This window comes from Taudactylus pleione, unplaced genomic scaffold (genome assembly GCF_031769625.1).
Source record: "Taudactylus pleione unplaced genomic scaffold, aTauple2 ptg000017l, whole genome shotgun sequence".
Lineage (NCBI taxonomy): Eukaryota > Metazoa > Chordata > Amphibia > Anura > Myobatrachidae > Taudactylus > Taudactylus pleione.
This window is the reverse complement of record NW_028284419.1, coordinates 1,634,005-1,647,264: the sequence shown is the minus strand read 5'-3', so window position 1 is coordinate 1,647,264 and position 13,260 is coordinate 1,634,005. Positions and strand designations below refer to the sequence as shown.

The window sequence follows — 13,260 nt, the reverse complement described above, 5'->3', positions numbered from 1 at the left end:
CTCATTCGAACGGGTTCAGCATATTGTGACAAAGGAACTGAAAATGCATTGCGTGTGTTTCAAGTGGGTACCCAGAAATCTCACCGAAGAACAGATGCGACGACGAGTTCAAACATGCAAGAACAACGTTCGAAAGTCAGAGAGGATACCAGATTTCATGATATCGATTGTAACATGTGACGAATGGTGGATTTGTCATTATGATCCAGAATCCAAACAACAGTGTAACATGCGAATTTGCGTCCGTCCAAAAATTCTGTGTGATTCCTTCAGCATGTCTGCTATTCTTTTATGCGCACGATATGATCCTACAGCACTGGGTTCCCAGTGGACAGACAATTAATGGTGACTACAATGCAAACATCCTGCAAACCCATTTGTGTGGAGCCATGAGGAAGAAAAGACCACATTTGCTGAAGAAACAGTGGTATTTGCTCCAAGACAATGCCCGACCACATGTTGCTGCTGTTTCATTGGCAGCACTGAATGAAATTATTGGGACAGCACTGGAACACCCTCCATATAGCCTGGACTTAGCGCCCTGTGAGTTCTGGGAATTCCCAACCATGAAAAAACAACAGCGCGGAAAGAAGTTCTTAACAGTAGTTGAAGTGAAAAATGCCACAGCTGCAACACTAAAAGCAATGTCACAAAACAGTATACTGCACGTCTCTGAATCATTGTTGAAATGCTGCAAAAAATGTATTGAATGTGAAGGATACTACTTTGAAAAAAATGTTCAGATCCTGTGGAGTCATCAGATTCTGAATAAAAAAAATGAGTCTCATTACTTTTAAATCAGTCCTCGTATATTAGTACACTAAGGTGAAAAATAATTCCTATTGCAGCGAATACCTACCCTCCAATATGACCCCTTCCACCTGGTAGAAAATGCTCTATTCCTGGACTTCCCACTTAAGTTATGATTGCAGCCACCTGTATTGAACTAGGTAATTGATGAGACAAATGTTTCAACACAGGTATCTGCAATCATAATTATGTGGGAAGTCCAGGAGCAGAGGATTTTGTACTGGGTGGAATGGGTCATGTAATACCGCTTTTATACCTAAATTCCAGGTCTGACACGGAGGTTGGAACAGGGTTCCAAACCGGATCAGACCCGGAATTTAGCCGGTGTCGACCCAGGAAATTTCCGAGTCGGCGCCGTTCACACCGGAGCCGGGTCTGCAGTGACCCAGCTCTTCCGGCGTGGAAGTTTGGGGATGATGTCATCTCCAAGCACCACTGAAGCCGGCCAGCATGCGGTGCCCAGGTCATTTCCATGTTAAACCCTGCAAGTAAAAGCCCCCTTACATCAGCGATTGCAGCAATTGTGCAATTTGAAAAAGGGAAAGATTTTTATACACAATCGATTGCAAAATTGCTGATGTATGGGGGCCTTTACCTGGCTTGGATTGCCAGGTCACTCGACCCGGCAATCCAACCCTGTCCCCTTTTACACCAAGGAGCTACCTGGGTTAACCCTGCAAATTAACATTTTCTGGTCTAATACTGATCATTGATAAATATGCCCTATAGACACTTCAAATAGGAATGCAATTTAAATTCACAATAGATAATAGACACAACCATTAAAAAGTTTATATGAATAGAAAACTAGGCTACAAAATCTTTCTTGGTCAATAATAATGATGCTACTTTACTTAGCAGCTGGGTCTCACTCTGTGTACCTTATATATACCAGCCTTGCTGATTAGCTCATAATCACAAGGCATTCCAGCAACCAAAGTGTACTTATTGTGGAAGAAAAGAAACAATTGGATTTTGTCAATAAACTCAGGGAACAGTCTACAGCTTTATACACATAAGCCACACCCTCAGGGGTGGAGGATAAAAACTACAGTAGTACAGTCTTTCTTCTCATTACAGACACCTGTGAATAGGAAACTATTGCAGCTGCAGACTGTAAACCAGCAACACAACCCCTCTCCCTTACCTGTGCTCCTCTGCAGTGTGCAGCGTTCAGCTGTGGAGGCTTATTTCAAGTGAGTGGTACAAAATCACGTGTTATTTTAGTGTGTGTAGTTTAGTTCTCTAAAGCAGGATATTTGTAAATTATTAGGGAAACACCAGATGTGGCTAACTCAGGAAATTGCATGTAATGAAATTATACAAGTTTAATGAAGAAATTATGTTTTGAAATTGTGTAATGGAATTATGCAAATATAATGAAGAAATGCACATCTTATTAATGTTAAATGAAATGTTAATTCTTTCGTTGTTCCTCAGCCATCCAGTGCACACATCATAGCACATGCTTACATGTAGTGCCTTTCCTTGGTTGATATAGAAAAGTCTTGTCTTCACACATTCTTCTGATACTTAGGGTCACAAGTCACAGCTTGTAAAAACTCTGCCTACCTTCCATTCTGTTAATATTTGACCACTGTTCCAAAAGGGGGAGCGGAGTGTGTGGTGTAGTAGGTGTTGGGGAGAGTTATGAAAATGTGTGGGGGGAGATTAGTGCTGTGATAATTGTTAAATAGGCTTTCCCAGTATTATCAGAGCACTATTATAAGCTATAACCCTTTTCATATATTTAGTGATGTGATAAAGAGCAATATTGCCAATGAAAACTCTTACATTTGTGATTTTGCCTGTTTTAGCTTTGACTATTTTCTCTATTATTTAATGGTTTGTTCATCATAATTGCTTGGACTAGAATATTGTTATCTAAGGTACTTTTTATTTTAATGTATTGCTATTTTCTAAACTGAACTGTGGAATATAATGTATGTTATAACTCAGAGGTTCCCAAACTCCACAATTACAGTCCAGGATTTAAGGATATCCATAATTGAGCACAGGTGACTTAATTAGTACCTCAGTCAATTTGATTTAACCATCTGGACTCAAGCATGGATATTCTTAAAACCAGGACTATCATGGTGGAGTAACTTTGTCTTCTCATTAAATATGGGGCTGATGCAAAATTAAATGCAAGGCCAATATTGTTGGCGTATCTTGCATGCTTTTGCATCTGCATGCTCCAGAACCTGCAGACGCAACCATTAATAATGCAGAAGGGGTGTAACGGGGTGTAGGCATGTTGGGTAACAAAGGCATATCAATGGCATTGTGGGTTATACAGAGTTGTGCATAGTGTAAATGTGTCTGTTTTCATACTGATCTTTGGCACCAGAGAGAGCTGGTGAGAGTGCGCATTAATAATGACGGCTATGGAACCAAGTGTGTGACAGGAGGTGAATATTCATACATTGGATACTATATAACTATCCAATGAAACCTGTAACTGTTTCCTTCTGCAATAAATCATCGCTGACCAACGGTTTAAAGATGTACAAGTGCATAAATACTTTTTGTGTCATATACACATTGCTTTCTTCACACTCATATATATTTGCATAAAAATGCTTTACATGTATACAGCACACCATGTTACCTTCTGTTTGTCTCCTCAGGTAGAAATGGAACATAGATTAATGCTGTGCATTTGTGTTGCTGGGTGTTTGGTGGCTGTCTCTGGCTATCCAAGTGGACAAATAAGTCCGTCATGTGACTCCATGCTTCCGGCACATGGGAGCAATAGCCCCCAATCGTCTGCAGCCCCTTATAGCATCACAGTGTCTAACACTACGTTTGCTGCTGGTGACGTAATAACAGGTAAGACTGAAGGAATAAAGCTTCTATTAAATATATAAAACAGGATGTAGTTCCATACTGAGTCCATTGTATCCGATAATGGCATTTCTTGGATATCTTATTGTTGCTCTTAAGCTGGGTACACACTTGTACAATTATACTTTCAATGCGCTTTTACATTCGATTACACTTGCATTCGGAAGTTCCGTTCATAGTGGCGAATTTATGCGTACAAACCTTTACAATATAACTTGCGATCCAGGTAATTCATGTGTCTAAAATATCTGCTGAAAAGACACAAAGGCTGTGATGCTGCTGGAGGCATTTGGGCAGAACGGTCAGTAGTGTGTATACACTTCAGCTTTAGGCCAATATTGTACCATGGAATCGGAGGAATATTAAACTGCACATAAAACCTGATCTTTCGATGCGACCAGTTTTCTCCCGAGTAAACATGATGGAAGGTGCATACACATTCTGAAGATATCACATGAACGAGTCTGGAACCAAAAGAACGGCCCAACAATTGTATAGGTCTGAACCCTGCTTAATGCCATATTTATTCACATTTTTTTATTATCCTTAATAGAATAAATACACTGATTCTTACTGATTCACATCACATTTGCTGACAAAATAATACCCTTTGCAGAATCAGGCCAGTCTCCATACATGTAACGTATATAAGTCGTCAAAAGATTCCACATGTTTATAGCCTTCAGGCGGGATGTAGTTACAGTCTCGGCAGGCGGGATGCTGGTGCTCAGAATACCGCCAGCATCTCGATGGTATTCGGGTTAGGGGATAGAGTTAGGCTGTATGAAAGGTTGGTTAGGGGAAGGGGACTTGCCTGTAGGTGTCAGAATTATGACTGTTTTGATTCCACTGTCTGTATTCTGACAGGCGGCATCCCGACTGCCGGGACCCCGAACCCAGCCCCGCATTCATTCTTTCTGGATTGCGCTAAAGCAGTGTTTCTCAAACTTGGTCCTCATGGAACCCTAACAATGTGTGCAAGTTATCCTCAGGAATAATTAATACCACCTGTAGATCTATTGTATAAATGGTATAGAGAAACTTGCGCTTCAACACAATGGTGCAACACCCAATACGTCGAGTTGGTCTCACATACCTCAAATTGTCATATGTATAAAAAAGTACTTGCGATTGTGCGCACCCTCTGGGGTGTAATGAAAAAATTCTATATTCTCTATAGTTTTTTCCTTTTAATAGTCCGCTTCTGGTTGAGTAATCTGGTCAGGGTAATTCTCTGCCTTTATTCACTTAAAGGATATAATCAGTAATTTTATATAAAGCACTTTCCTCTGTATGGATATGTAAACCAGGAGAAAATATAAATCATGTATAGTGAAATATTGTTTATTCACAACATCCATTAAAATGATATCCTTAATATGCCACCAAATAACAGAAAAAGCAGCGTACCAGATTGAGGGGATGCAGATATCTCACACCCAAAACTTGCATGTATGAAGTTTTTCCAAACACTTATATCCAGGAGGTGGTTGGAAAAACTTCATACATGCAAGTTTTGGGTGTGAGATATTTGCACCTCCCTCAATCTGGTACGCTGCTTTTTCTGTTATTTGGTAGCATATTAAGGATTTGATTTTAATGGATGTTGTGAATAAATAAACAATACTTTACTATACACAATATATCTTCTCCTTGTTTACATATCCATATGGAGGAAAGTACATTATATAAAATTACTGATTACATCCTTTAAGTGGAGAATTACCCTGACCAGATTACTCAACCAGAAGCAGACTATTAAAAGGAAAAAACTATAGACTATACAATTTTTTTTTTTCATTTTTATCTAGACCCCGGAGAGTGCGCACAATGGCAAGTACTTTTTTATACATATGTAGATCTATTGTGTTAGTGAATGACCACACTTGTGCTCCTGCTAGAAGATCTTGAAAACATACACTGTTTGAAAAACACTGCACTATAGTAAAATGTCTTAAAATTGCCTCTGACTATTAAAAGCCCAGAATATTGTTCATTTGTGCACACTGCATTTGCAACGTGGATGTGTGTACAGTACTGTATTGCTTGTCTGATTTAAAGTTTCCATTATTTTCCTTACACATTCCTCCACCCTTCCTACAACACACATGATTATTGCGAAACAGAATAGTTTTCTGTACTTGTCTTTGAGTAATTAGCTTTCTAGGTATACAAATACACCACTAATTGTGGAACATAATTATCTACTCTCCTGTAATGTTCAGAAAACTCCCAAATTTCGGGAAATCCCCACTGACTTCCGGAAGAGTAACACTCCCACAACTACTTTGTAGTGAAATGGGCTGGACGGCAGCGTGGTGATTTCAATCTTGGTAAATCTCATTGTCATTGTAGCCCACCTCATGCAATGCTGCAAATCGCTTCATCAGATCCCCCCTCGGATTACCCACTTGTCATTACCTACTTGGAGTAAGGCTGGGTACACACGTAAAGATTTTCTGTCCAACCATCCAACTAGTTGATTGGTTGGAATGAAAATATGGTAACGTATGGGAGTAACTGATGATGAGCAATTTGCTCCTAAATGCCATAAAATGGATAAAAACTGTTGTTTGAACAAATTGTTTAGATCAAACATTTAACAAACTTGTCTGAGACCATTTTCATCTGTTTTCTGGCAATTAGGAGCAAATTGCTGATCATCATTTACTCCCATAAGTTACCAGATTTTCATTCCAACCAATCAACTAGTTGGATGGTTGGACAGAAAATCTTTACGTGTGTACCCGGCTTTAGACAATTCATTGTGATTTATATATTTTTTTAAAAAGAATACAAGTGTAAAATGGTAAAAATTGGCAATATATGAAAGGGAGCCCATGCTTGCACATTCCCAAATAACGCTTACACAATCTCTTCACTCAGAAAACTTAAAAGTGAAATCTGTCATACATTAATTAGATTGCAATTGAATTAGTCACGCAGGGGGCGACTTGCCCATGAAACGGCACAGAAATGCCAGCAACAGAGCTGACCCCTCCTCCCCCCCCATCAAGCCCATTCTCCCTCTATGGGGCTGCGAACAAAAATCTGCAAGTTGTGTATTCCCGTAAGTGTAGTACATAGCCACACTTACTGAATTGGCAAGCAGCCTCAAGGATGTTTGAAACGATCCTCAAGATTAATGCACATGTACAAAGATTTTCATATTTACCTTAGCATAACATGTACAATACGCTGCAGTGAAGAATTACACTTTAAATGGTGTGTATTATAGCATACAATTATCCTCAAGATTAATGCACATGTACAAAGATTTTCATATTTACCTTAGCATAACATGTACAGTACACTGCAGTGAAGAATTACACTTTAAATGGTGTGTATTATAGCATACAATTATCCTCAAGATTAATGCACAAAGATTTTCATATTTACCTTAGCATAACATGTACAGTACGCTGCAGTGAAGAATTGTACTACTATAGCATACACACCATTTAAATTGCATTAAGAAAATTCTTATCCAATTTTAATTCTATACAATTTGATTGCAGAAAATTAATTAACTCGCCATGCTGACATTTTTCTTTTCTTTACAATTCAATTAACTTTTATGAATATATTATACATTTGTTTGTACCTTTTTCAACAACATAGAGTAGAGACCAATTAAATATTTAATTGATTTAGAGGATTTTGTTCCTTGCTACCCAGTGTCTAATCCCAGATAAACTGAACATTTGTGCAGAGAGATTACAGTCTGAAAACACCTTGTTAGAAGGAGACAGTTGGTTTCAGGTTTACTGTACGTGGCTGATTTATAATGAGACCTTACCCCAGGGGGAATCAGTAGAGATCTACATTTCCTACTGTTATTGTTGCAGCAGAAAAGGTTATTGTTAGAGATGTAGACGGTAAATAGAGGCTGTAATGGTAAAAAACTGCAGAACATGGCATGCGGCTCCAGCAAACCATTTTTCAACTGACGTGATAAAATGCAGAGCACATAGCCATAGTACTGCAGATCCAATTTCAAAGCAGGGATATTAGTATCACTTTCTCATCAGAAGATTTCCACAGGAGACAATGCATTGGGTGAGCCAGGGGTTTCACTCAGGAGCATAAGCAATCAAACTGGTTCCTCAGGCCTCATCAGTAATGCAGGCTTCCACGACTTCCTCATAAATATGGTGAATCCATCAGCAACTGATATTCATATATCTCTCAGTGCGAGAAAAGACCTACATGAATATTAATGAAGCATGTGGCCTGCCACCTGCATGTAAGGGTCACTGGTAAATTGATGGCTTTCCCACTGTAACATACTGGAACAAGTGTTTACATTTGTCCATGTTTCTACTGCAGACACTAAGGGGCATGTTTCCTAAAGTGCGGGTTTATAGAAGTAGAGTTGTCCGTATCAACCAATCAGATTCTAGCTATTATCTTCTAGAAAGGTGCTAGATAAATGGTAAGTGGAATCTGATTGGTTGCGCAACACCTCCACCTCTATAAACCCACACTTTAGTAAATATACCCTAATACTTGTTTTACAGAAGACAAAATCAGAATATCCTTCCAAGGACAATACTGCATTGCCTCTAAAGTAAACCTACTGTATATTAATGACAATCCGAGCTTTAATAAATTTCATGTTTGCCCACTAATCGTTCTATTCATTTCTACTTTAGTAACCATACAGTCCACATCTGGCAGTAGTTTTAAAGGATTCCTGCTTGAGGCTCGATCGGTGGGCGGTGATAGGATTACTGGAAGTTTTTCCAAAACAGATGCAAACACTCAACTACTAACATGCAGTACGGGAGCAGTAAGTTAATCATTTACTGTATCATACACCAGATTTGATGACATTTACTACAACATTTTGCAGGAGCATCTATTTTACCTGAATGTGGCAGCATGTAATCAAATTTGTTTTCTTATTCATCAAAGTATTAATGAGCTACCTTTTACAGTGGTAAATGAATGCACATGGTGAAGATGTAGTTAAAAGATGGGGCTGGAATGATTGTGCACCGTAATTTTAGGATTACATGTGCAGGTAGGAGCACATAAGATTATCGTCATTATTGGCTCCACCTTATTCATTGCGACCACCATTTATCCTATGTTTCCATGGCAACCTAGATAATAAAATAAAATTTGAGGAAATACTGATTAGAAACAGCCCAGATAAAATAATTTTTAAAAATGTGGAAAGATCACATGATACTATAAATCTGTAACTTTGTGTCCTTTAATCCACGTGATTTGCCATGTATATGGCAGGCTGCCACGAAAAAAGCGTCCGTGGTATACATGCAAATAGTGCAACACCAAATGAAATGCATGACTGCACATTATAAAGCTGTAAAATAATGAAGTCCAAGGTTACTAATTTATTATGCATTAATGTATATGGCGCCATCAAGTGTCTGTAGCACTGTAGGGATAAAACCATACATTACATATGAAAAGTAATGTGTTCCATTTTTACCCATCATGTCCCTGCATACCACTACTACCCTTTGACTTACTAATGCATTGTAGGAAAGGGAATGCAGTCAGAAAGTCGACAGTCGAAATGCTGACCGCCGGCTTCCCGACTGTTGCGTATACAAAGCTGTCTAGTAAACAGATCAACAAGAATAATGCTCTGTAATACCCCCATTAACTGTAGTAATACCCAGTATTAATCACAGAAATATATTAATGCTAGCAAGAAGCAATTAATTACCTCCTTTGTCTGCTTATGCCTTTTTGTTTCTTTGCAAAATCATCCTTTATGCATGTATTATTATACATAGCGTGTGCTTCTGTTAAAAATGGGTGTATACAGTAGATCTGTACCCTTATAACCGTATTAGGCACTGTAATGCCCGAGTTCCATATGTGATACACAGGCTCTTTGTCCCCTTGCCGCTATGCCTTGGAGTTTATTTAGTGAAAGTGATAACCTAGCTACTGGTAACCTATGCTCACAATCATCATGAGCCATTTTTTTCCATTTCCTCTATGGAGTAAATCAGCAAAGTGTTGTCCATTTACAAACACATCAGACCCATTTTTCCTCTTTTGTACAGGTCAGACTGACCATTCAAAGTCTACATACTCCACATATTACATATTGGACTAGCCAAATTGCAAGTGTAAAAAGCGCTTTATGAGTCTAGCCAATATATGCACATAACAATGTAAATCTTAGGCTGTTTGAGCATAGATGGAAAACACATGTAAGTTTTGTGTGAAGAGGAGTGGCAATTAGGGCAGAGGCGTAATAAGGATAGAAGGCTAGTTTGCCAATCTAATAAGCTTTCTAAAGGTGCACATCCACTAGACTATTAAGTTGAACGATAACGATATTGTTATCATTCATAAATAGTTTGCAAATTGTTTGCAAAAATGTCTAAAATGACCAGCGATGCGCGCTCCCACAGGTCATTTACACATCTATCATCGGGCAAAACTGCTGAACAACCTGACGAGAACGTCAGGTTCAGCATGTTTGCAGATGATTGATGTGCCTGCTTGCTCAGTGAAGGCACATCACAGACTTTGAAACGACTGCACGATTACAATGTCGTAATCGTGCAGTCATTTTGAGGTCTGCTAGTGGATGGGCAGCATTAGAGAGGAGTTTTCAAAGAGTTCTTTGATATTTGGTAGATAGAAGAAGGATTTGTTGTGCAAGGGTGGGCATTCCACAGCGTGGATGCAGCCTGACAAAAAGTCCTGTAACTGGGAATAGTGAACGCGAATAAGAAATGCAGATATTGTGGATCTTTTACAGAAGAGAGGGTTGACTTGGGAAATTGTTTAAAGCAAGTGAAGATACGTATGTTGGTGCCGTTTTGCTCATGATTTTGTGTGTCGATAAAATTATTTTGTTTTGAGTTCCATTATAGTAGTGTACAAGCAACCAATTTATGGAACGACAGCAGTAGAATAATTTTTTACAAGGGTATTTAGTCTAACCACTACATTCAAAACCTTGTAGGGTGAACGTCTGGTATGGGGAAGCTCAGTAAGGAGGAAATTGCAATAGTATTTGTGGGAGATAATGACTGCATGACTTGCATTTTTTGCAGAGGTGTGTGTGTGTGTGTCTCAAGTGTGTATTTAGAAAGGCTTAGTTGTATGTAACAGAATTTGAACAAGGACAGGTGCTTTTCTAAATCAAAAATTACACCGAAGTAAAAGTCTTCATGGGTCTAATATTATGTCAACAGTAAGATGTTGGGTATCTTCTCTTGGTCCTGGGAATTAATAACTCTGTTTTTGGAAGTTTTGCATTTGAGGTGGTGAAAAGACATCCATGATGAAATGCCATAAAAATATACAGTAACTTGGGCCAACACAGATGGTGAGAGATATAGGGAGAGAATGTGGATTTCAGTATTTTCCTTATAGAGATTACGCTAAAATCCTAAGGTCTTCCAAAATAAATTGTATAGATATAGAAGAGCAGAGAAACTAGGACTGAGAATCGTACTACAGCTGATAAAGGAAGTAAATCCATGAAAATGAGCACTGAGAGTGATTTAATACATTGGATGAGAGCCATAGGGCTCCTGTCCTAAGTACTGGGAATGTAGTGTTGACATAACTTGTGAGTGGTCAACAGTGTCAAATGCAGCAGAGAGTTCCAGGAGAATTCGAACGGGATCGCTATAAGTGACCGCCGGACCTATGTCAAATCCCGACGCCTGAAGACCGGCAGCAGTGAAGATCCCGACAGATAAGTAAGGTAAGTATAACTATCCCTCCCCCCTCCCCCAATCCTAACCCTCCCTTAGGGGTGCCTAACCCTAACCTCCCCCCTAGTGCCTAACCCCCCCGTAAGTGCCTAAACCTAACTCCCCCATCCCCGCAGTCTAAACCTAACCCTTGAGGGGGTTTGCCTAACCCCCCTTTCCCCTAATCTAACCCTCCAGGGGGGTGCCTGACCCTCCCCCACCCCCCCATCCCGGCAAACCACCCGGCTTATCCTTCATTCGGTATGCCAGGCGTCGGGCTCCCAACGTAGGGATAATGATAGGTGTCGGGATTTTGACACTTATCGTTAGTCCCCTGTTGGGATTGCACAGTCGGGAAGCCGGCGGTCGGCATTTCAATCGTCTGCTTCCTGACTGCATACCACTAGAACAACCGTATCAGCAGTCACTGTGGAGCGTTAGGAATCAAGTCTGACTGAAGAGGTACCCATAGCTGTGTGAGGAAAGAAAGTGCAGGCAAGTCTCTTAAGCTTGGAAGGACATAGGAGCTGAGGGATGGGTTAGTAATCAGAGTTTTGAAGTCAGATTTTGATTTGTTGATGTGATCACAGTTTATATAATGATGGAAATATAACCATCGTTGGAGAGATATTACAGATGTTCGTGAAGGCTGAATTAGTACATGAGACCAGGAACGATTGATTTATGAGGGTATGTGATCAAACATGAAGTTAAAAATTTAGATTCTTAATTTGCAGGATCAAATAAAGAGCAGATGCCAGAGGGTGTAGGGCAGGAATTGAGCAGGTGGTTTGTCAAGTAAGATGATACAATTTCCTGTTGGATCATTTCTTGTCCTTGACGTACAGAACAATATTTTATTATTTTTATTATTCTTATCATTTATTTATATCGCATCACAAGGGGCCCACAGTGTCTTATAAGTCAGTTACAGTACAGAACATTGCAGGACATGGACATGGTTTATAAACTTCGCCTCATCAACGGTCCTAATACCCAAGAGAAAGGTGCCGTTGGTTGTAGGCAGTGGGGAGAAGGTGATGGTATAAGTGAGGGATGGCAAAGCACATGAGGGAAGAGTGCCCTGCCCATTATGTTTTGCAGACCACCTGTGGATCTGTAGAATGTGTCAGTTATGCTGGCCATACACTACTGTGAGTTTAAACTCACCAGCAGACAGAGACCAAGGGGTACATGTATTAAATGTCGATTCTTAAGTTGATGTTTGTTTATTTTAATCAAATAAAATGAACTCAAAATTTACTGTATAAATCACTGGCCAAATCTCTCATTTACTAACATTCGATTTCAAAATCAAATTCAATGTTGGTTATTTTGACTGGTATAAACACATGTAAAAAAGAAGCATGCACAGATCTGTGTATGCTTCCTAGGCTTAAAAGCACCTAAATAGTGGGAGTATCAATGCCAGTAATTCTACAAGTGCCATAGGGCAGACACCCTGGTACCTGTAGTCCCACTGTGAAAAACAATATTTACCCTTTATTACTACCATTGCCCCTGCATCCACTGCCACCAGGGCTGCAGGGAGTAGCTCTGGGCTGAAAGCCACGGCTGTTTGATACTTGGGAGGCAGAACCCCATTTTTTTGGAGGGGGTCCCCACTTTCTGAGGATTACCAGCCCTGGGCTGAGCAGTTTGGGGCTGGTTAATGCTTTGCCAGGAGGACCCCACACTGTGTGCCTTCCTGCTGGGGCATTACCACTCCGACTGGTTCAGCCTGGTGCTGGTTAATGAAATAGCGGGAAGTTAGTTAGTAAATGAGAGGATCCTGTAGTGGTCTATGTGAAAGTATCAATGTTTGGTTTTATGTTTGAATTCATAGTCTATTTTGACTTTAGTAAATCTCTGAGTTGCAAAATCAAATGAAAATCACCTA

General features: G+C 39.7%; 1 protein-coding gene across 5 annotated transcripts in view; it reads left to right on the top strand.

Moving 5' to 3' along the window:
- The first annotated feature begins 1,897 nt into the window (after nt 1-1,897).
- LOC148540744 (ferric reductase 1-like) overlaps nt 1,898-13,260 on the top strand; it is a 53,299-nt gene continuing 41,936 nt past the window's right edge. For 4 of the 5 annotated variants that reach the window (XM_088481991.1, XM_088481990.1, XM_088481989.1 and 1 more), the window contains exons 1-3: nt 1,898-2,006; nt 3,444-3,645; nt 8,316-8,452. In XM_088481991.1, the coding sequence (XP_088338117.1) occupies nt 3,450-3,645; nt 8,316-8,452 (333 nt within the window). In that variant the 5' untranslated portion in view covers nt 1,898-2,006; nt 3,444-3,449. The remainder of the gene's footprint in view (nt 2,007-3,443; nt 3,646-8,315; nt 8,453-13,260) is intronic. The other variant, XM_088481988.1, reaches the window with a different exon arrangement.